General features: G+C 35.5%; 3 protein-coding genes, 2 long non-coding RNA genes and 1 pseudogene across 5 annotated transcripts; 1 reads left to right on the top strand and 5 right to left on the bottom strand.

Annotated features, from left to right (window-relative positions):
• Positions 4142 to 4771, bottom strand: LOC104726158. Its single transcript, XM_019231492.1, has one exon. It carries the CDS (start codon positions 4750 to 4752, stop codon positions 4369 to 4371), a length of 384 nt encoding a protein of 127 aa, XP_019087037.1. The 5' UTR covers positions 4753 to 4771; the 3' UTR covers positions 4142 to 4368.
• LOC104726157 (cytochrome c oxidase assembly protein COX15) lies at positions 5014 to 7412 on the bottom strand. Its single transcript, XM_010444946.2, has 7 exons — positions 7097 to 7412; positions 6600 to 6898; positions 6273 to 6498; positions 5955 to 6200; positions 5750 to 5860; positions 5539 to 5670; positions 5014 to 5422 (listed from the first exon to the last, which is right to left on the bottom strand). The coding sequence occupies exons 1-7, from the start codon at positions 7268 to 7270 to the stop codon at positions 5246 to 5248; spliced, it is 1365 nt and encodes a 454-aa protein (XP_010443248.1). The 5' UTR covers positions 7271 to 7412; the 3' UTR covers positions 5014 to 5245.
• On the bottom strand, positions 9177 to 9624 carry LOC104726154. The gene is made up of 2 exons (XR_758014.1): positions 9517 to 9624; positions 9177 to 9404 (listed from the first exon to the last, which is right to left on the bottom strand). It is a non-coding gene; the product is annotated as an uncharacterized LOC104726154 (long non-coding RNA).
• On the top strand, positions 11425 to 13055 carry LOC104728925. Its single transcript, XM_010447837.2, has 2 exons — positions 11425 to 11443; positions 11989 to 13055. Exons 1-2 carry the CDS (start codon positions 11425 to 11427, stop codon positions 13053 to 13055), a joined length of 1086 nt encoding a protein of 361 aa, XP_010446139.2.
• Positions 13820 to 16171, bottom strand: LOC104728924 (annotated as a pseudogene).
• LOC104726156 lies at positions 19960 to 20416 on the bottom strand. The gene is made up of 2 exons (XR_758016.2): positions 20350 to 20416; positions 19960 to 20238 (listed from the first exon to the last, which is right to left on the bottom strand). It is a non-coding gene; the product is annotated as an uncharacterized LOC104726156 (long non-coding RNA).

Raw genomic sequence — 24914 nt, 5'->3', positions numbered from 1 at the left:
TAAGTGGTCATGAAATTGTTCTTGATGGTCGTGAATCTAGTTTGCAAGTCTCGGGTGATTTTGGTTTGTTAAGTCAGAATTCGATTGACTTTTTAGCTACAAATGATGAATTTGAAGAAGAATGTGACATAGCCAATAAAGAGGATTATGTTCAAACTGAAGAGGTTGCTACTTTGGAAGCAAAGGAAAAAAATGAGAAGAAAGATGAAATATGTATTGGAATGGAGTTTAGTTCTGATGAGGCTGCATATATAGCTTATAAAAACTATGGCGGCAATCATGGTTTCGATGTAAGGAAACAACGGAGAGAGAAGAAAAAAGATAAGGTAGTAAGGCTTGTTTATGTTTGCTCAAAACAAGGGTATAGGAAAGAACTTGAGGTCGAAAAATCTTATTCACACCCAGTCACACGGTGTGGCTGTAATGCTCATATGGCTTGTTACCTTCAGGAGAACGAAAAATATAAGATTGTGTCTTTCGAGCCGAACCATAACCATAATTTAGTGAGGACACCTATGAAGCATTTGTTGAAGGTCAATCGGGAAATCTCTGACTCTCAAAAACAACATGCTCATGATGCCGACATGTCAGGAATTTCAGCAAAACAAACTGTTGAAATGATGAGCAGAGAAGTTGGGGGGCGAGGAAATCTGGGTTTTATGGAGAAAGACTATCGAAATTACATATACCGCAAGCGAATGACAAAAATGGAAAAAGGAGATGCTGGAGCAGTTTTAGAGTACTTTCAAAAAAAAAAAGAGGAGAATTCATCTTTTTTTTATTCAATGCAACTTGATGAGGAAGATATGATCACTAATATTTTTTGGGCAGATGATCGGTCTATAAGTGATTACAATCTTTTCGGAGATGTTGTTTGCTTCGTCACAACTTATAAGACCAACGAATATGATAAACCATTTGCTCCATTTGTTGGGGTTAATCATCACAAGANGATCGGTCTATAAGTGATTACAATCTTTTCGGAGATGTTGTTTGCTTCGACACAACTTATAAGACCAACAGATATGATAGACCATTTGCTCCATTTGTTGGGGTTAATCATCACAAGCAAACTGTTGTGTTCGGTGCTGCTTTGTTATATGATGAAACCACTGAGTCATATAAGTGGCTTTTCGAGACTTTTCTTGGAGCAATGTCTAGAAAACAACCAAAAACAATTTTTACTGACCAATCTGCAGCAATGGCGAATGCGATAGTGAAGGTGTTCCCTGGCACAAAACACAGGTTATGTGTTTGGCATATATACCAAAATGCTGCAAAGAAGTTAAGTCATGTATTTCATGGGCCAGGACAGTTTGCCATAGACTTTGGGAAGTGTGTATATGACCATGAGGAAGAAGAAGATTGGTTATTGGCATGGAGTAATATGCTCAAGAAGCATAATTTGACCGAGAATAAATGGTTGAAAAATGTTTTTGAGGTGAGAGAAAAGTGGGCTATGGTATATGGACGTCATAGTTTTACAGCAGATATGGTGATCACACAGCGTAGTGAAAGTATGAATAATATCTTGAAAAGATACTTGAAGAGTAGTTATGACTTATTGTCCTTCTTTGAACACTATGAGAGAGTGTTGGATGATCGGCGATATAATGAATTAACTACTGACTTCAAAATGATGCATACCTCGTCGGTATTATCTGCTACTGTAGAGATGTTGCAACATGCAGAGGAAGTGTATACACCCGAAATTTTCAGGTTGTTTCAGAAGCAATACATAGTTATCGGCGATTACGTTGCCAAAAAGGTTAGTAAGTCTGAAATGGTGTATGAATACAAAGTATCTTATCGTGGTGGACCGCGAGAACATTTGGTTAGTTATGATGCTACAAACCAAACGATACAGTGTAGTTGCATGAATTTTTCTTTTGCTGGAATCTTATGTCGTCATACATTGAAAGTGTTGGATAAAAAGGATGTTAGAAGAATCCCATCTAGCTACATCTTGACTCGATGGAGTAAAGAGGCAAAATCATGAAGCATTTCTTCTTATCGTTTAGAGGCACCTAGTGGAACAATAACACAATCGATTGGAAAGCGTTATAGCCATTTATGTCGCAACTTCCGTGAGATTGCATCTGCTGCTGCTGAACATGTAGAATTGACGATGTGTGCAAATGAAGCTGCATGTCAATTGCTTAAAAAGCTGGAGGAAAAGAAAAAAGAACTTGTGAAAACTAATGAATGGATGCTCCCAACTTCAAATGTTGAACCTGTGAAAGGAGAAGAAGAAGACGTGGAAGTTTCAAATGCTCGCGGAATTAAAAGAAAAGCAACTGTTGGACGGCCAAAGAACAAAACAGTCGGACCCCATGGTCGATATTTGAATGTTCTTGAAACAAAAAAAACGTAGTACATCAAAAACATCAACTAATGCTACAACAAAGAAAAAGTTATCATTTCAGGTATTTCATATATCATTTTCTTTGTTTTTTTATGTCCAATTTTGATCCAAATATGACAAGATTAAATTGATTAAATGTTTCAGGACTCAAGTCTTACTCTGGATACTCAATTATCTGTTGCTACTACTAGTCCAACCTTATATAATACGTCATTTGCCTCACAAGTGTTGCAGGTAAATGATTTATCCTTATGCTTTGCTTTCCTATAATCCATATGACATTTCCTGTTTTCTTTTAGGACAAGCAAGAGGATAGGAATACCGATGAAGAGAACAAAGTATGAAGAGAAAGCTACAAAGAACCAAACCAAAACTCTCAGAACTCTTTAGGCCAAGAAATTGTACGAGTGATTTTGGTGATAGTTCATTTGTCTCTTTTGGTTTTGCTAACGTTTATGCTTTCTATTAAAAAAAGGTTTTGCAACTTTGTTATATCCTTACTTGAATATCTAAAACTCGTTTCCACATTTTAGACACTGTACAAGCGTAAAGCAAGATGAAAAAATTGCAAGATAGCTAAGTAGAACAGAATCTTGAAGCTTTTAATCAAATTATATGCCCGAAGAAGAAAACCCATTAGAAAACTCAAGACTCTTTTGTTCCTATATATGTTTAAGTAAACCAACCGGGTTGGAGCTTGAATTTTGTGGTGGTCTGGTTGCCTTCCACGATGTGGTTTAAGAGGACCCAAAACCAGCAGCTAGCCTAGTCAAATTTATAGACAAGTAAGTTTGAAATCAACTATCTACCATTTGGAAAATAGGAGACAAGAGCTATGAGACCGGCTTCCAAGTTTCGTTTGCTTCAAGAGTCTAATAGTTCATACTCTGTTTTTATAACTATGTTTTAGTTCCAGAGATCAAAACTCTGCAAAAAAAACACTTGTTGTAAAACACTTTCTATCTCCATTAAACTTATAAAAAATAAAAAAAAGAGTAACGAAGTCAGCAAGCTTCACATTTTTTAACACATGACGAGAGGGTTAAGCTAACATAATTATAAACCCAAAACAAGAAGCATTTAAACTTCACGATGGGATATGGTTGACTTTTATCATTTAATATCTGCCTTTACTCAGAATTAAGAGCAACACCAAATATGAAATTAATTGTAGGTAATGATCATTTCTGAATTCTTTTTTGGTGTGAATATTGATATATGCATATGTGTGTCTATCTGGAGTACACAAGTGGGAAATTCACACTTCACAGTATGAGTTTATCTAATTAAAAAGAGATCGTCGTATCTCTTCTGTTCCCAATGAATGTCTTCACGTTTCGTCCTCTGAATCCAAATTAAATGAACCAACATCGTCCTCCTCTGTATACATACACACACAAAAGAAGGTGGAGGATAGAGATTGGAGAAGTTCATGCTAATATCCATAGGCAGAGAAGGTAGTATGTATCAATGGCTATTATAATTGTTCGTCAAAAACCTAAAAAGAAAAGACTGCAACGCCGTTAACGCAATGTTAGGTTTATTAATGATTTTTTTTATTAGTTTTTTTTGTTTATTTTGTTTCTTTTATTTTAGATCTTTCAAAATATTTATAATTTAAATGCAAGGTAACATGTCATGTTTTCATTGGATAATACAAGGAGAAGTGAATGAATGGATTCACTTTAGAAATGAACCAAGAATTGTTCAAAAAATAGTAGACTGGTCCCACTTTAATCCGTGGAGCGTATCAACCAACCATTCATGGCCTTAGAGTTCAAAAAGAAAAAATGATATAGCATTACAAAATTTTCTATGGAAGATTTTACAAACTGTGTCTCTGGAAAAATTCTACTTAATTTTGTTTGCTTATCATAGCCATATCATCTTTGCATTCTCTTTATTCACTTGAAATTCCCATGAATAGGAAAGAGGCCTTTTCCAAGTTTGAACTAGTCAGAAGAGTAAGCCCGAGAAGAAGAAGAAGAAGAATCTGACTTCTCTCAGAAGTAACGACTTCGACCATAACCTAACTCTCTCACCACCGACTCAACCATCCTCTCAGCAACTCCGGTTCCAACACCAATCTCTTTCGCACAACAAACCAAAGCGGCTATTCCCACCAACCATAAGGCTGCAGCCACCCCAACACCAACCATTGCCGCCACAAGAATCGCCACCGTCCCAGCCAAAACCGGAGCAAATATCAGCATCAGTGGAGAAACGATCAGAAACAGAGTTACCGTCGCTACGAGGCTAAAACTCATCAGACCAAAGAGCGGCCCGACCACTGCCACTGCTGCTACCGTTGCTTCCACAACCAACGAACCAGTCGGCTTCACTCCATCGGTTATGGCTATATCTCTCCTTCCTTCAGGATTCTCCATAGTACTACTAATGTGAAGTTAACTGAGAGTTTTGTATCATGGCTCTATATAGAAAGGAAGATGGTGCGATATTGACACGTGGATCCTATAAGCTACAGTTCTACGACACGTGTATAGTCTTGTTAACCCAAAACGCCAAAAACTGTCTCTAAACATTATCCACAAGGCTTGCGACGGATTTGAACCAAAACTGAACTCAAATATAACATTGAAGTATTGAACCGAATTGGTTATAGAGAAATTACAAAGCTATCAATGATATTAGTCCGAAAACGAAACATAATTAATATACTCCAACAAAATCACTCAGAATTCTGGGATTCATATGAAGGTTTTGTTAATTGTTTTCGTACATTATTTATCGAACCATGACTGATAGATAATACAAACATCATTGACACAAAGTTCGATGAGAAAGCTTGCTAGTATAACAGTGTGAGCCAAAGAATCGTTTCTTAGTAAATAATGAAAAAGAACAGAAGGTGTAGGAGGCTTAGCTGAAATTTAATTTAGCAACTTGTGGAAGAGATTTGAGAAGAGAAGGTGATGGTCTCCGAAGAGTGTGATTGAGAAGTAACATCAAAGTGAGAAGTGTTAAAGCTCCTGCTTGGTGTGCACTTCCTAGTGAAACCGGAACATAACTCAGAAGCGTTGACACACCTAATGTTACCTGCAAATAACAGAACAGAAAAAAGCCCCATCAACGGTTTTCATATCAAGTTTCCATGAAACTTTATGGTGATTGAGTTTTCATGAAAGTTTATGTTGATTGATTGAATAAAGAACCTGAACAGCAGTCATTCCGACAGTGCTTCCAATCAAAGCTTTAACAGCTGGATGTATATCTAGCTTCCTCGTGAACCACCACATTGTTCCAATCGCCATTAGCGTTGTGGTTGCCAGAAGGCGATGATCAAGCTGAAATTTAAGTAAAGTTTAAGTCTTTTTTTTTTGAGATTCTTGAAGCAAAATGAGAAAGTTCTGTTTCAATGTGTACCTGAACAGTTGCTGTGTTCTCGAAAAAGTTGCGCATAAGTGGTTTCATCTCAAATATATTATCTGGTATCCATGTATCGCCCATCTTCGGGAATGTGTTGAATGCACGACCCTACCATTCACAAGCAGAGAGATCAAAATGCTCAGATTTTTTACTGTAACTAAACAAAGGTAGAAGCTTATATTCAAGTTTTTAGTTTGCTTACAGCATCATTTCCAGCAACAAAGGCTCCTGAAATCGCAGTGATACCAACAATCAAGCTTACTGGTAATGCAAGCTTCTTCACTTTAGCTGCTCCACGAACCCAAGCCAGTGACTCAGCTGGTGGTTCAGGCATAACAACAGAGAGAGCGGTCCAGAAAAGTCCACAATAAATGGCGAAAGCTGAGGTCAGGTGAGCTGCAAGACGGTATGGGCTTACCCTTGGTTGAGAATATTCAGACGGTGGCTCCTACAGGACAAAACTGATTACTGGTTACACAATATTCTGGACTTGAAATCTAATAAGATCATCTCTGATTACCTCTAAACCACTTTTAACCATCCACCAACCAATGAAACCTTGTCCAGCACCAAGTGCAAATAAACCAGAGAGCTGAACTCCAAGACGTAGAGTAATATAACCTTTACGCAGAAAAAACGAAAACGGCAAAGCAAACATGATTCCCAATCCTCTTCCCCACATTCGATGAGCATACTCCATCCAATATATGAACTTAAAATCTTCAAGATTCATCCCTTTGTTCACACTGCAAAACACCATATACCAAAACACAAATACCACTTTAAACATCAACGATAGAAAACACAATGTAAGCAACAAGTTAGCAACCAAAATCACAACACTAACCGCTTATATTCAGGTGAATGCTTATACTTCTCAAACTCCTTAGCCCAAGCTTCATCTGACAGAGGAGGGAATTCACCGGTGAATTTCCAATCAGTCATGGATAAACCAGATCGAGTTAATCGGGTTACACCTCCTAGTACCACCATGCTGAAAACCCAAGCAGCTGAACCGAACAACCATATACCAACCCATTTCCGAGCTTGAGGTCCTCCAGTGACAAGAAGCTTCAAACCCTCTTTACTCTCTGAGCTAATCGACGCTACAGTTGACATATTCCTAAACAATGAAGCATTTTGACCCTACACATAACAGAATCTTGATCAACTCCAATCTCAATTACAGAATCTTGATCAATCCCAATCTCAGAATCGTCAAATAGGAATAAAAATCTCAACTTTAACAAAAATCCTGATCAAAAGTATCAACCTTTAGACAAATTCTCCAAACTACTTGCGAATTGAGTTAAGAACATGAGTAGAAATGAATGTAGAAACTACCTTGAGAAGAGATCGCAAGCCATATAAAGAGTTCCCCGCTAAAGGAGAAGACGAAGCAGAGGAGGTTACAGTAGCAGCTGTGATTTTAGAGGTGAAAGCTCGATGAGACCCTCGAGCAATTACATTAAACGCTTCCTTGTTTCTCTTAAGAGCTGATCCCACCGCCCGAAACATCTCTTCTCTCTCTCCTCTCTCCTCTCTCCTCTCTCTAGGGTTTAAGCAAAGGTTTTTGCGTTCAGGCGACAAAAAGAAGACGGGAGAGGCAAATCAAATCTGCTTCTGCAATTTCGACCCGGCCCGGCTTTGTTACGGGTTCGGGTTTTGCTGTGGTGGCTTATTCGGTAGACACTAAACAATGTCCGGTTGAAAAAACGACACGGTGTTTAGATCGAAAACGGGAAACAACATACTTTAAATATTACTATATAGTATATTGTATATACATGCACTTAGCAAGCAAATTATGAAATTTTTGTTCCTTTTTGTAAAACATAAACCTCTGTAAAATTAGGTTAATCTAGTTTAAGTCATTAAAATTGCTTTGAGAAAAACCTTTTTAATTTTCACCATTTTGTTCATTACAAAATCTTGTCGTAGAAGCAATTTTAACTTTGGTTATATCACGATAGAATGTCCGACGTTCGAAATAGTTCGAAATTTCAGATATAATTTGGATGTTCAAACTTCTTAAACGTTACTGTAAAAGTCCGACGTAACATGCAACATGTCTAAATACCCATCAAAATTTACATGACTATGAATACGTTTTCGGTTACCAAACTTCTCCAGAAATATTGATACTATCTAAATTAAAAAATCATCACGATGTTTTTAATGTCGTTTTCTTTTTAATTTACTAATTTAGCTTTGATTTTAGTTTGATTTTAAATTTTCGTTTTGGGTCAAAAAAATGCATCACTTATTTTCTTTTCATACTGATTATATATTAAAATATTAAAAATGTAATTCAACCAAAAAAAAAAACTGATTCATGTAAGTCTTTCTCTATTTACATTGATCGAATCTATATCGATATACACAAAATGTAAAATGTAACTTTGTAACTCTATCTTACAAAACATAACTATAATATTATCAATGACACATTTACCAGTTTAATAAATTCCATTAGACCTTCTTTGAGGCTTTCTTGCAGATATAAGCTCAATGGGTAAACCTCCCGGGGACATAAATATCTCCTTTCTTGGTGAATGTTTTCTCTTTTGGAAACGTATCCGAAATTGAGAGAACAAAATGTTCTTTTGATGTTGGAACTTGGCAGCGTGTCCTTCTAGATATAGTCCAAAGTCAACAACCTGAAGTAAAAGACAATCCACCATGAGCAAACTAAAAGGTGGTTTATCAGAAAAGCATTTTGATACTATGTCTCAAATCTTTACGAAGGCTCATCAATTAGTGTAGTCGATCTATATCATCGATTCAATAAATATGTTACAAAGAAACCAAATCTTCCAATATTGTATTGAGAATTCATTTAGTGACAATTAACAGATTATTATAGTATGTTAAAATAGGTAGTTGCTTACTTTATAAATTATAAATGAGGAGCTAAGTATCCTTTACTCATGTAGACATATATATACAAGCATGTAGTGGCGGACCCAGGAGAAAATTTTACCCAGGTCATATATAGAAAAAAAGACCAACATAGAGTAAACATATTTATGTTGCGCAGAGAACCCAACATGATCAGTGGCGGACTCACATAGAGTTTTGTTGGGAAGGTCAACAAAGGGAAGAATGACAAACTATGCTGCTGAAACTTCACATGCAAAAAAACTTTATTTCAAAGTTTTACCCGATCAGTTGACCTACCTAAGCTCTATTTGAGTCCGCCACTGATCATGTTGGGTTCTCTGCGCAATATGAGTTAAACATTTGATATATTTAAATTGAATTGGTTGAATTTTAATGGGACTTATTACGAAGTTCATGTTGAGAATCGAGATCTAACATATATGCTGAAATTTAAAATCGAACCAAAACTTCTAAAATGAAACATTCACATCAAAATTAGAAAAGATGCAATATTCAATTTTTTCAACCCATTATTTTATTAAATTATATTTGGTGATTGTTTATAGATAATAAAGGAAAAATCGATTTTAACAATTAAAACTGCAGTAGCAGGTCTAGTATTCTCTTTTAAGGCCTGGTGGTTCACAAGTTCATGTTCCTTTATACTTGTCACGACAATCTAGGTTACAGTCTGAAGTATCACAACCAGGAGTTGCTCCTCTAAGGTAGGCATGACATATACGTCCTTTCGTCTTTTCCATCACCATTCCTGTTCATACATATTTAAAACATATACTATCATTTAAATTCTGTTATAAAACTATAAAGGTGATTAGCAAAAAAACCATTTAAAAAAAAAAAAAGACGTAGAGAGCATATACCAATAACAAAAAACACCATTAAAATTGTAAGAACCATGTTTTTAGTCATCTTTGATGATACAAATAAAATAAAACTGATGGATGTTAATGTATATGTTGTGTATATATATATATATATATATACAAAAATATCAAGAATTGTATTAACATCAAATAGTGTTGACCAAAAATAAAAGGTAAGAGATCAATTTGCATTTAAGAAAAAAATCAATAAGTAAACAATGCTTGAATCAGAAGAAGAGAATTTCGTAAAAATTAAATTGAAACAATAGATAGAAATCAATTAAATGTAAAAACAGACAAGAACATTATAAATCAAAATTAATACATTAACTATTGTTGACCAGAAAAAATGATGATAAAGTCAACAAATATGAAATAGACTGAATGGATATAGAAAGACATTAATTAACTTTGACCAAAATAAAAATGAGAGAAATCAATTAGTAATTAATGAGATGCATGAATCAAAAAACCTCACCAAAAGTGACATAACTAAAAATTAACTAAAAGTGAAAACATGTAAAACCATTATAAAAATGTACTATTAATTTTACATTTAATTCGAAAAAAAAAACTAAAACTAAAACTCTTTTTTGATTAAAAAAAACATTAGTCTTTTGGGGAAATCTTAAACAAGATTATCTTGGAAAGGTAAAACAATGCCAATTCTTCTAATTACTTGATTCTTTTATTCTTTTTATGGAAATGAATAACATACAGAATCATCAACTAAATCCTATATGTATCATACCTGTTTGAAATGGAACAGGAACCGGAAACGATCTCTCCAGCTTTGGATGGGTGAATAAAACAAACTTATTGTCTTTAAATGTTACCTTAATCTTGTCAAAAGCTCTGTTTTGTCATCAGGGTTTAACAATGTTGGTGTTTCCAGGGATGTTCGTTCCCATTTGCCTAGAAGTCTGCGATAAAATGAACACTTCATAGGGGAAGTATTGCTCCCATGAGCCTTTTACATACGTAAAACTTAGTACCGAGAAAGCGTAATATGAATCATCTGTTCTTGAGCTATACTTGGTCTTTTGATGTTGAAAATATTGATGCAGTTGGAATATTCTGATTACAATGCCTTCTGGTGAGATCGGATCTACTTTACATATTATCTAGTATCTACTAACCGTTGTGAACTAGACTTTATGTTTTTTATTTACTAATTATGAACTAGTCTTTAGCGTACCTGTCAAGTGCCGAGACTTAAATATTTCCATATAGGAATGTTTGATTTTTAATTATATTAAAATTAGTTTATAAATCTCATTTTGAAATGGCGATGAGAGTGATAGCTCACGATCCACGCCCAAAGCAAGGCCCGCTATCATTGATCAGGTTCTTACAATTTTCATATTTTCTGGTTGATGTAAATTAGATTAACGAAGTAGGTTAATTAAATAAATTTGGATCCAAGTGGGGTTTTAATTGTTTAGTAATCTGTAAATTATTCTCAAAATTATAAGTATGATCACCATAGAAATCTAATTCGTGACTTCGACATCTTGATTATATTGCTTTGGCATACGATCATTATCACCATCAGTTCTTCTTTTCTACGATAATTGAATCAACGACATCCACGAATCATATGCTTCAGTTCATGCTTACACATTAAGGATTCCCACATTTAGTTCATGCTTACACATTTAGGCTTGGTACACTTTCAGAATTCGTTGTCTTATTATGGAGATTTTCCTTCTTAAATCTGTGGTCTACCTGTTTTAGAAACATCTCAAAAAAACAATTTAACTTCATTAGACTCTAACACAAACACCTTCTCCCGAAGAGATCCTTGGACTCTAACGCTGCTGAGATAAGAGATCCTTGGAAGAAAACTAGGGTTTGGTTAGGCACTTTCGACACTCCCGAAGAAGCCGCTCTTGCTTACGAATGATGCAGAGCTTTGGTTGTGGTGATTGATTGATCACAATGGGGAGATAGATTCTCCACCATACCAAACAAAACCATAAGAAACAAAATTATTGGGTGGCTGTAAAATTATCTACACTTAATCATATTTCATATTAGAAATTCAAAAAGAAAAAAAGAATATTACCTTACAATATCCTTTTATGGTATACTTTGGAACTAGGACACATATTTGTCAGATAGTAGTAAATAAGATATACTCTCCTCTACGGCTCTTCCTCCATCAGCTCCTACACCAACAACATAGCAAAATTTAATATTAACTTGAGATTAATTATACCGAGATCAACTGTTATGATAATAAAAGTGCATTTACAATCTCAACTTCAACTTCTAAAAGAGAACGAACATGCTTTTTGTAACTTTACTTGGAAATACCTCTGTCTGTGAATAGAATGACTTTTTCATCGCATCCACCACGCTTAATGTTGTTATAAACTGCGAAAGCTAATAAATAATCAGAAGAGATGTTATGGAAAAAAGGACAGCCAGAGTAGAAACTTGTTCTGTTTTATTATGCATGTTCAGAAAAGTTCTCTAGGCCGCCGAAGTTTTCCAAGACTAACTTCCCTTCTCCTCTCTCTCTCGACCTCAACCACATCCCTTCCGTTCCCTCCGCTGCAGCAGATAGCCAACACCACCATCAACATCAACATCAACAGCTCTGGTTCGCCGCGCCTCCTCCTCCTCCTCCTCCTCCTCCTGTCTCCGACCACCATCACCAACACCACCGGATTTTTCTACGAACCGGAGTGCTAAACGATAAAACTTCGGATTACACCTCCACCGAAGCGCCGCTTTACTTCACCACCTCGTCTAACGCTGCCACGTCATCACCTGGTGGTCGAGTTGTTGCGTCAATCTCTCTCTTTTCTCAGATAGTGCATCAAGAAGAAAACACCATGTCGGAAACGCCTCCGTTTGTAACCCCGTCTTCACAATGGGGTGCTACAACACCAAGAACGACACCTAATCTAGACGGCATCGAACAGCCGGTTTACGAGAGGGTTTGCGTCCGGCTAAGCCCAAGCCGCACCAGTCCATGGACATGGTTTGGTGCCATTTGCTGTTTCTTGTTCAGCATTGGTCTTCTAATCTGTGGGATTACTACGTTAATCCTGATTTTCGCCGTCAGACCGAGAATCCCAGTTTTGGACGTCGCCAACGCAAGCCAAAACACAATCCTCTTCGAGTCACCGGTTTTCAGCGGCGATATTGTACTGCAACTTAATTTCACCAATCCGAACAAGAAACAAGTTGTTCGGTTTGAACATATTAAAGTCGAGCTCCGGTTTTCGGAAGAACTGATTGCCAGACAGAATCTCTTGCCCTTTTCCGTGAGAAACGGCCAGAATAGGCTAGAATCGATCGGTCTGGTTTCAGATTCCATCTTATTGCCGGTCAATGATATGGTTGAGCTCAGAAGACAAGTTGCGAGCAATTTGGTTGATTACCAAATAATAAGTACATCCAGAGTCAACGCAGTTCTAGGGTTTGTTCCGTACTCGTACATGCTGCACGGCACTTGTCATATTCAGTTGACGGGCCCACCCGGGGGCGGCTTGGTTTCACGTAACTGCACGACAAATCGATAAACCCATTATGAACTATTAGTATTAAAAATATAGTACGACTTGTAATATAATATAATCTTGTTAGCTAATTAAATTATATATTTGTACTTTATTGCAATTAATTAATGTAGTCAACTTATATCAAATTTTATATATTTTTTTTAGATTTCGATGCTACGATAGGTTTATAAACATATATTTGTATCACAATACAGAATATTAGAGTATTGTCGTAGGATTAACTGGTTATGTCTTACGTTGAATTTGTCTGATATCGATGGTTCGACCTTCAGGAGTGTGGATTTTCCATAATTTTGTCGATTTCGATACTACGATAGATTTATATCAATAAATTTGTATCATAATTTCGAGTATTGTTGTGAGATCAACTGGTTACGTCCTTCGCTGAATTTGTCTAAGATCGTTGGTTCGACCCATGGGAGTGTTGATTTCCCACATTATTTTTCGATTTCGATGCTATGATAGGTTTATAAGAATTAATTTGTATCATAATATCGAGTATGGTGTGGGAACAACTGGTTACGTCTTACGTTGAATTTGTTTGAGATCGCCGGTTCGATGCTATGATAGGTTTATTATTGTAAATGTGTATCGTTATTTCAAATATTGTTGTAGGATCAATTGGTTACGTGCTATTTTGAATTTGTTAGAGATTGCGGGTTCGACCCATAGGAGTATGGTTTTCCCTCATTTTTTCCCGATTTTGATGCTATCGCTGAATTTGTATGAAAAACTAAACTCTTTTATTTTTTTAATCTTTGGCATCTAACAAAAACATAAAGCTATACAATCTTGGAGGTTACGTTATCTTCGGATCAATGGAAACTACGGCTACTCCGGTCTCTCCTCTTCCGTCGTCAGCCTCGGCTTTAGGTTTTGAAATGGTAATGTTTGTCTTGGAAGCTGCTTGCTCGAGATGTAATCGACTGATTTCCCCGGAAGATTGAGCCACGTGTAGACAGACATGCCGACAAGAGCTGCCACAGCGCCGTAGATGCTGATGAAGCCAGGATCGGACCCGAAGATAACGTAACCTCCAAGCAAGATCACACATGTCTTGAATTGCCCTAATACTACATGAGATTTTGCCGAGGTTGCCCTGTAATTAAGAAACAACAACTTTAGTACTCTAGCCTCTTATGTATGGTGGTATAAAATGTAAACCAAACCAAATCCACACTAACATTTTATCAAACTCAAGAGTGATCTTCAAAACCGAAGCAAATAACAAAAGACTACTAACCCGAGAGCGAGTGCACCAGAGACCATTGGAGAAGAAAGCCGAGAAGAGCCGAGATGAGGATTGCAGAAGAGTTACCTAAATCCCATTTGAACAGTAAAACTCCAAGTGGGTCTAGCCATGGCATGAGAGCCAATAAGAAGAAGACGGTAAATGGCGTTGTCTTCCACATTAATCTACGTTCAGTAAAGAGTTTATTTTTAAGAGACATGTAATGCTTAAGCCATAAGTTAAAAGTAAAAGAGAGCTAGAGAATTAGTATATCTTACGCTAGGGCAGTCCAATTAGCTTGTTGCTGAAGATTAGACCAGAGGATTTTATTGATGGCACTTGGGATAATCCAAGCAACAGCTACCAATGCGACAAACAGATTAAATTCTAGATCTGTCACTGTCGCGATTGCCACCCCTAGAGATACTACAGCTAATGCCATGACCTGTTGTGATAGGACAAAACCCCAAAACAGAGTAAACAACAAAAACCTGCATGTAATGATACATAATTGTTGAAAATGTCATCAAACTCAAGTAAAACATTTGTGGAAGAAATGGTTTTCTTGAAAAGAACACTGCGATCTTAGCCATCTGATAGAATCCACCGCTGGAAACAAAAAAAAAACCAAAGCTTTCAAATATGAAACAGAGTTATCAAATGCAAAGGTAAAGGATTGAGCTACGAACCTGTTGAGTTTGAGACTGGCATTAGCGAGTCCAGAAGCAAAGGCCATGACAGCTCCAAGAGAGAAGAGAGAGGAGAAAGGTGTAGTCTTTGACGGAGGAGACATTGGAAGCAAAGAGAGAGATTTGAAGAAAGCTAAAAGAATCCAAGCAACGGTATAGTGAATCAATGTTAGGATGATTGGAAAATTGAATCCAACTCTTCCCATCACCTGCAAAATTTCAACCATACAAATCACTATGACATGGGCAAAACAGAGAACAACAGGAATATGGAATTTGGGATTACTAGTTTATTGGCGAGGATGATGCCAACAGCAACAATGAGATTGAAGGACATTGCAACAATAGGGCCACAAAATCTCTGTTGTTGCCGTTTAGCTCCTTCTGATGTTTTAAGCTCATTGTATAATGAACTTCTGAGTTCCTCCAAAGCTCGTCCTGCAAATCAAAACAAAAGCACAAACAGATCAAACAAACCTAAAGATGATTCATTTCAACAAAACAGAAACAAAACCTTAGAACAATCCGATCAAAACAGATGAAGAAAAGAGTCAATGTGGAAATAAAAGCATCATCTTTTAACATTAAAAAATCTGATCTATTTTTATAAGGAAGATGAAACAGATTCATAATAATAATCACGTACCTGCTTCTGCAGCATCACTATCTTCAAAAGTCGAGACTAACAAATAAGTTACCAAATATTACAAAAGTCGAGCTTCTCAGTCTTTCACATTTTTCTCTTGATCTTATATTTGGCATAACTTGATCTTTTTGTTGTTAAACTACAAAACAGCAAACAGGTGCAACATAAGATGGTCGAACCTAGTGATTAAAGAAACTCCTATACTTGAAAGTAAAGGATAAGAGATTCACCAAGAGAATTGGTGCCTGAGGGAAATAGCGAGAGATGTGATCACCAATGTTCTTAGCCACACCACAGAGCTCAACATCATCAAACCTCTCGTTCGCATGAAAGTATCCAACAATACTCAAACCTTGAGCCACGTAATGCTCCTCAATCTACCACAACAAAAGTACACCTGAATCCGTAAGTTTTTTCTTTAAAGGATTCTGACCAAATAGCGGCCCGCCACTGCCACATCTGCTACCGTTGCTTCCACAACCGATGAACCAGTTGGCCTCACTCCATCAGTTATGGCTACATCTCTCCTTATTCCCTCAGGATTCTCCATAGTACCAGTGTGAAGTTAACTGCGAAAGGCTATGAGTACGTTTTGGATTACCAAACATCTCTAATTCAAAATACTGATACCATATAATATGAGATGATTTGTACGTTGTCTTTTAAAAATCATTACGTCGCACTCAAACTCAACATGACCATGCACGCACCTAATATGTATACAAGAATACAACAGTCACCATATCTATACTACTATAGATGCATGTTGAAAGATAATAATTCTTACTTTAGAACCGTTGATTTTGAACTCAAAACAAAATCGCTCCTTTCGTTTAAAACGTTTGCTGAGAGCTGCGTAAAATTGGCTGTTCATTTCATGCAAGAGGCACTGATATAAAATAATGTACGTGTAACATCAATATATCAATTGCAAAACCTGTATCTGTCTTTTTTATGTTTTCATTTAGTTTGGTCTAGTTGGCACCAACATTTATAGTTTGTACAATGGCAATATCCTTGCAAACTCATTCAAATATGCTGAGAAGAATAGTCATTCTCTTAGTTCTAAGCGTCCTGTCGAAAAGAAACAATCGTTGCTCGGTCATACATTTCATAGTATAAAATTGTAAGTATGATATTTTAAACAATGTTTTAGTTTGAATATTAACAAAAAATAAATAAGTTTTTAATTTGTGTGCATTAATGTAAAAAATATCCAAAAAAAAGAAAGAGTAAGTATGATATTTTACATAACTACATTACCTTTAATGAAAAATGTATATATCTTATTATATAAATTTTAGTTTTCAAAGTTAGTAAGTCATATAATCGCGACATGTGTCAAATATATCGATAATAGTTTGACATGTATGAAAAGTATTAAATTCGGGCTTTACTGTGGGCTTCCAACTCAAAACCAATTGGCAATGAATGGAGAGGCCCTAACCTTTTATATATTAGTTAATCTTTTCACATTTTTCCGATGTGGGATATTTTACACTAACACTCCCTCTCACGTTTAGGCATGACCATCTGAAGCGTGGGCATATGTGGGAACAACATCTACGGGGTGGCCCAAGAAACAACCTGCTCTTATACCATATTAGACTCTCATCATTATAATTGTACAAGATACCTTCTCTTATATAGAAATGAGTTTCCTAAACTAAGATAAGGATAAATGTAAATAATATATTTAGATAAATGTAAATATTCCTAAACTATATCTTCTAGATTCTTGTCAATCTTCATAATTTACATATTCTTGGGTTTGTCATCTCGACCGATCCCAATACCCCCGGCAAGCTCATACGTGGTAACACGGGTGAGATTGGACAAGTCTTCAAAATAACGGCTTTATACCCGGCCGTCGGGTCATCATCGACGTTTATACCCGGTCGTAGGGTTCAATGCGGCTTCAATACCCAACCGTTAGATTATCGACGTTTATACCCGGTCGTAGGGTCATCAAAGGCGTTTATACTCAGCCGTAGAGTCATCAATAACGTTTATACTCAGCCGTAAAGTCAATTCCTTAGGTTATGCTCGATTAAGCAATAAACCCACAATTAGGATAAACTTGGTGAAACATTGTCACCATCAATCTTCAACACCATGGATGAACCAAACGGGTTCATTTTCAAATCTCGTGAAACGCTATTAACACCACCATCATGTACGTCTTCATTTTTTTTTTTTTTTTTTTTCACTTGGCCAACTGGCCGAACACCATCGTACGTGCTCATAGAGATGTGTTCATAGAGATAAGAAACGACTCACGTTTTTTTTTCTTTATTTTTCTTTCTATTTTTTTCTTTTTTTTTTCTTTTTTTTTGAAAATCCAAAGACACAACCAATCCAATATGCTCGGTTTCATAACAAAAAAAAGGAAGAATAAAATCAAAAGAGTGAAACTTGCATAAGAAGCAAGCAACAATAGGTCAAAGAAAATTATAAATATATTTTTTTTCAAGAAGAAAGGATGGAAAATAGATAGAACATCATAGAAGCGGAAACAAACAAAATCCTAACCCATCGGAATAGAGATCCACATGATCGACTGTTCTGATACCATATTAAATTCGGGCTTTACTGTGGGCTTCTAACTCAAAACCAATTGGCAATGAATAGAGAGGCCCTAACTTTTTATATATTAGTTAATCCTTTAACATCTTTCCGATGTGGGATATTTTACACTAACAAAATGAAAGTTTATTTAATAATTATAAGAAAATTAAAAAATAAAAAGAAAAGGATTACAATTAAGATTTTTGAAAGTATATAAAATCAAAAGTAATCTATTATATCACTAATTCTAATAGGAAAATTATCTTTTAAATTACTAATTTCGATAGGAAAATATGTACAATTAACAAGAAAAATATTTACAATTTAATTACAATTATTATTTATTATAATCATATAGTAAAAAGAAATTTATACAGAAAAGTGATTAAAGTATAAAAAGGTTTAATGTGTTAAAATTAGTGATTAACATAATGTAAGAAAAAATAGATAATCAAAATAAGAAATTAATGTAATTTTCTTAAGTTTTTCAATCGGTGAATGATTTGACAGTGTATTCAATATTATGTTATTATATAAACCTTAGTTTTCAAAGTTAGTAGCTTATGTGATCGTGACACGTTTTAATTTAACAATTACAGATTTTGTCATATGTTATAAAAAAAACTTTTTTAAACATATTTGTGAATTATAAGAAATTAAAAATTTAAACAATTTAATAAATATAAAAAGATAGCTCATATATGTATATAAAAATAGCACTAATTATAATTTTAAATTACAAAGTCTATAAGAAAAAGAATTAAGAAAATTATACAATTAATTACTATAATATCATAATTAAATAAATTATACTGTCAATTATTAATCCTAAACGAAAAAGGATTGTAGATACTCACCTTTACATAAACAAATATTTTTTTCATAATAACGTCTTTGAATTTTTGATTAATTTATGACAATGTTGGACAAATAGTAAAAACTATTACTTATGGGATTACAAAATATGAAACAAATAGATTTAAGATATTGTTACTTTTTCAAATATGAGATAAAATTAGGTTTCAGTTTTTTTTTTGAGAACTATGTTTTATTAATTTTTAGTTATAAAATATTACTTAAGGTATAAATTTGATACAATACACATTTTTTATATGAAAATTATAAATTTTATTCATTGGGATTGAGTGCATAGAATGAAAATCTAATTTTTTTATCATGCAATAATATACGAAGAAACTGTATTGCAAGTGTGTGAACTCTAAATCCAGTTTTTTAAAAAATCAAATGAATAAAATTAATATTGTAAATACAACTAAAAATTTTCACATATTTTTCTTAAATCCGCGTTAATACGCGGGTCTAATCTAGTATATATATATAGATTGGAATATTATATTGTAGTTTCATTGTAATCTAATTATTAATAACTATTAAGTTATATTTTAAATATATATTAAGTTTAAATATTATTAATCCTAATAGTTTTTAAACTTATTTTTTTTTCATATGTCATATTTTTTTTATAAACTATAGTAATATATTTTTTGAAAATAGAAAAAATAAACTGTTTTGGTTTCTGCTACAAATTAGTATATGGTAGTTGTATTGCAGTTGCAGATTAAACGAGAGTCGCTGATGGCAGATTAATAAAATAATATATTAAACATTTGATATATTTTAAATTGAATTGGTTGAATTTTAATGGGGCTTATTAGTAGGACGAAGTTCATGTTGAGAATCGAGATTCAACATATATGCGGAAATTTGAAATCGAACCAAAACTTCTAAAATGAAACATTCACATCAAAATTAGAAAAGATCACAATATTCATTTTTTTTCTTCAATCCATTATTTTATTAAATTATATTTGGTGATTGTTTATAGATAATAAAGGAAAAATCGATTTTAACAATTAAAACTGCAGTAGCAGGTCTGATCTTCTCGTGAGAAGCCTGCTGGTACACAAGTTCCTGTTCCTTTCCACCTGTCACGACAATCTAGGTTACAGTCTGAAGTATCACAACCAGGAGTTGCTCCTCTAAGGTAGGCATGACATATACGTCCTTTCGTCTTTTCCATCACCATTCCTGTTCATACATATTTAAAACATATACTATCATTTAAATTCTGTTATAAAACTATAAAGGTGATAAGCAAAAAAACCATTAAAAAAAAAAAGAGACGTAGAGAGCATATACCAATAACAAATAACACCATGAAAATTGTAAGAACCATGTTTTTAGTCATCTTTGATGATAAAATAAAACTGACGGATATTATTGTATATATTGCGTATATATATATACAAAAATATCAAGAATTGTATTGACATCAATTAGTGTTGACCAAAAAAAAAAGGTAAGAGATCAGTTTGCATTTAAGAGATATTGCATGAATAAGAAGAAAAGAAATCCCTAAAAATTAATTTGGAACCATAGATAGAAATTAATTAAATGTAAAAACAGACAAGAACATTATAAATCACAATTAATACATTAATTAGTGTTGACGAGAAAAAATGATGATTAAGTCAACATATATGAAATAGATTGGATGGATAGAGAAAGACATTGTAATTAACTTTGACCAAAAAAAAAAGAAAAGAAATCAATTAGTAATTAATGAGATGCATGAATCCAAAAACCCCATAAGAAAAATGAAATAACTAAAAACTAACAAAATGTGAAAACAGGTAAAAACATTATAAATCATAGTTATTACTCCCTCTATCACATAAAGAGTGTCATTTAGAGTTTTAAGTGTCCTTTTACATTTCCAATGTATTTTTACATAATTGTTTTTTTAAATTTTACCCTTATTTAAAACTAATTAAACTATTAATCACTTAATAAATAGGGGGTATATATGTATAATTCAATATTTTCTTAATTTGTGTAAAATGTGTAAAAATGACACTTTTTATGAAATAGAGGGAGTAATATATATTGAAAAGTATATGGGTCACTAAGTGATTAATGGTTAAGAAATGAAGAACCAACAAGAATAGAACAATCAATTTTTTCCATCATCATAATACTCTATTATTTATCATTTTACTCTAGATTAGGACCCGTGCTAGAGCATGGGTTGAAATTTTTTTTATTTATATTGTAGTTTATATAAAAAATATAATCTATGTGATTATTTTTAGAAGTTGTTGTGAATAAAAGTAAAAAAACGGGTTGAAATTTAGGACCCGGGTTAAAAGTGATTGTTTTTAAAAGTTATTGTGAATAATATTAACTTTTTTGAGATTTTGTTGTCTATATATGGTTACTTAAATATTCAGTAGAGATTTTATTTTATTTTTCTGGAATATCATTTCTAAGAGGATCTCAAATCGAGATTTAACTAATGGTTAAAACTCATATAACCTATAACTTATCAAATAATCAAATAATTAATCTTATAACCCATATTATATAGTTTACACAAAAAAGTTGTGTACTTCTGTTTTATTATATAGAGAAAAAAAGAAGGTGGTAGAGAGTNAAAAAAAAAAAAAAAAAAAAAGATGACGGCTAGGGTTGGCGATTCTGAGCAGCAGGTCACGGGCGCGCAAGATGCGACCATGACAGATATCGGGGAGAGGTTTAGGCCTCCGGGGGACCCTCCATTTGAGCGTATTTCTAGTTAAAGGTTGATCGACTTACAAAACCATGCATGTAGATTAGACTAGCTACCGCTCAAACGTTACATATTCTTTTTGTTTATTTTTTTGCTCTGGTCAGCTGAACGTGACATCCGAGAAGACCATTGAACCGAAGTCATTTATTTTGTTGTTGGGGCTCACATTTTTCTCTCTATATGATTTAAACTGTAGTTTGGAAGATGAAGTCAATCTTTGACAAAAAAAAAAAAAAGAAGATGAAAGGTGGTAGGGAGTAACGCGGGTGGGATGTTGTCTCCGGAGGCAGTTTTGGATGATGAGTTTGTTACGGCGCGAGTGCGTTTGGAGTTTCCGAACGGGGCGAATGGCAAACCGGTGGTCACAATAGGGCAGGAAGTGTTAGACTCTATGCATGGCCTTTGGAAGCAGTGTATGATTGTCAAGGTTCTGGGTAAGCACATTGGTATCTCGGTTATGAGTAGGAGACTACGAGAGATGTGGAAGCCGAAAAGGGCCATGTATGTTTATGGACCTGCCAAGACAGTTCTTTATGGTTCGCTTTGAACAAGAGGATGAGTATTTGGCATCATTAACAGGTGGACCATGGAGGGCGTTTGGCAGTTATTTGATGGTACAAGCCTGGTCTCCAGAATTTGATCCTTTGAAGGATGAGATAGTTACAACACCGGTGTGGTTGCGTTTTCTAGCATACCTATCAGTTTTTACCATCGATCGATTTTGATGAGCATTGCTCGTGGTCTAGGTAAACCGCTTAAAGTGGATATGACTACATTGAAGTTTGAAAGGGGTCGATTTGCCAGGATATGTGTGGAAGTTGATCTGAGGAATCCGTTAAAAGCACAATATTAGTTAATGGGGAGCGTTATTTTGTGTCATATTAGGGTTTGTCCAATATCTGTTCCGGCTGTGGTATGTATGGCCATATGGAGAAAACATCGCCAGGCTCTCTTAAATGCAGTAGAAGACAAGATAAAGAATACCACTCTCACTCGATCCTTAGGAGACGATGTGGCTTTATGGAAAGGAAGGAATGATACCTACCACAAACTTTTCAACACGAAGAACACTTGGTTGAACATTCGCACCTCTCACCCACTGATGGAAGGCTACAAAGCAATCTGGTTTCCCTATGCCACTCCCAAGTATGCTTTCATTACATGGTTGGTGGCAAGAAACAGATTATCAACAGGGGAAAGGATGTTACTATGAAATTCAAATGCTCACACAAATTGTGTGTTCTGCAGCAACACCATGGAGACAAGAGAGCACTTATTCTTTAGCTGTCCATTCTCGCTGCAGGTATGGGAAGCGCTGGTAAAAGGACTATTATCAAACAAATTCACGGCTAACTGGACAGAGGTCATGACTCTATTAGAGGGTACTGAACTGGATACAACTCAACGGTTTCTCTTGGGGTATGTTTTCCAAAACACGATCCATGCTCTCTGGCAAGAACGCAATAACAGAGCCATGGGGAAGTACCGTCACCAACTGACAGGCTGGTAAAACGTCCGCAACCGTATGAGCACATTGGGGGATGGAGGAGACACTCGCATTCAACGGTGGTTTGCCGCTAGATTCTATTCACGATGAAACTACATTAAGTTACAAACATTACTGCATACAGTCTTTTATTACACAAAGTAACAAACAGTTTATTTTTCTTTTGAATATAATTTAACATTAGATTCAAAAAAAAAAAATGTATGGCCATATGGTCCATAATTGTCCAATGCGGGTTCAGGAAAAACCTGTGGAGCCTGTTGTTCCGGCTATAGCGACGGTAGTGGCAGAGCCGGTGCGACGAGATGATGGGTTTACAGAGGTCCGACGCGGGGGGGAGGAAGTCAGGGCTTTCGCAAACTAGGGCTGTTTCCACGGCGGGAGGTTCCGGTTTTGTTTTGGAAAGAAATCTCCGGGACATATCGCAATATGAGATTAGGCAGGTGAATATCTCAAACAGATTTGGTGGTTTAGGTGAGGAAGATACGATCCCTGATCAACGGGAGCCAAATATTCGGTCTGGTGCAAATATGGAGAATGAATATCATTCTGCACAAATTGTAGGAGCGAAGGGTACCGTGCAAGGGAAACAAGTGCAATCTCAATTGGGCTTCGCGAAAGAGAAAGGGTTTGTGCGAGATGGGTCTAAGGACAAAAAACCCCAAATTAATAGAGGAGGCGAGGCACATGGGTTTAAAAGACAACAGAAACAGGCTCGGCCTGTTAGGGGTTTGGTTTTTGGGCCCATACGGGATGAGAGTTCTCTTCTGGCCAGTGGTAAGCGACTGCGAGTCAAAACAGAGATTATCGCGAGACCTGGTGGTGTGTTTATGGTTGGGGCTGGGGACAAGATGGTGGATTTGGGGCCAGATGAAGTCGAATCAGGCTCGCAAATGATGATTTGTTTGGAGTCGGAGGGTGTCGAGTTATCCAAGGCGATGGAGGAGTCGGGTGATTCGTCGGCGGGAGAGGCGAACCCTTTACGCCAATAATGTTTGTCCCCGGTGGTTCTATGCCATGTCGTTGAATATATGATGAATTGCTTGTTGTGGAATTGTTTGTCGTTGAATAAACCCAATTTCCGTAGATCCATTCGATATCTCTTGAAGAAGAATGTTACAGATATTTTGGCGTTGTTCGAAACACATGCTGAGGGTGATAGAGCATGTCGAATATGTCATGGATTGGGGTTTGAAAACTCTGTTCGAATTGATTCGGATGGCCAAAGAGGTGGTTTGTGGCTTCTGTGGAGAACAGGTATCAGCACGGTGACGATTATGGAGTCTTCGGACCAATATCTTTATGCGAAAGTGGAGAATGGGTCTGATATCCTACATTTTATTGTAGTGTATGCGGCGCCGACAGATAGTAGACGAAGTGGTTTATGGGCAAAAATCCATCAGGTTATCAGCAGGGTTGATGGACCGTTGGTGGTTGGTGGGGATTTTAATACCATTGTTAGGGTTGATGAGAGGATTGGGGGTAATGGTAGGATCTCCTCGGATTCTTTGGATTTTGGGGACTGGATTAGCGCAGAGTCTTTGATTGATATGGGATTCCGCGGGAATCGTTTCACCTGGAGAGGGGACGAGTGGAGCAAAAATTTGTGGCTAAAAGGTTAGATAGAGT

This window comes from Camelina sativa, chromosome 11, assembly GCF_000633955.1.
Source record: "Camelina sativa cultivar DH55 chromosome 11, Cs, whole genome shotgun sequence".
Lineage (NCBI taxonomy): Eukaryota > Viridiplantae > Streptophyta > Magnoliopsida > Brassicales > Brassicaceae > Camelina > Camelina sativa.
This window is presented reverse-complemented; position numbering and strand designations above follow the sequence as displayed.

Bases quoted from the DNA above. Each gene is read 5' to 3' on its own strand.
- LOC104726158 (XM_019231492.1), bottom strand. From the start codon at position 4,752: ATGGAGAATCCTGAAGGAAGGAGAGATATAGCCATAACCGATGGAGTG.
- LOC104726157 (XM_010444946.2), bottom strand. From the start codon at position 7,270: ATGTTTCGGGCGGTGGGATCAGCTCTTAAGAGAAACAAGGAAGCGTTT. The intron at 6,499-6,599 runs GTTAGTGTTGTG...GGTGTTTTGCAG, and splicing joins CATTCACCTGAATATAAGCG to TGTGAACAAAGGGATGAATC. The intron at 5,861-5,954 runs GTAAGCAAACTA...TGTGAATGGTAG, and splicing joins TTGTTGCTGGAAATGATGCT to GGTCGTGCATTCAACACATT.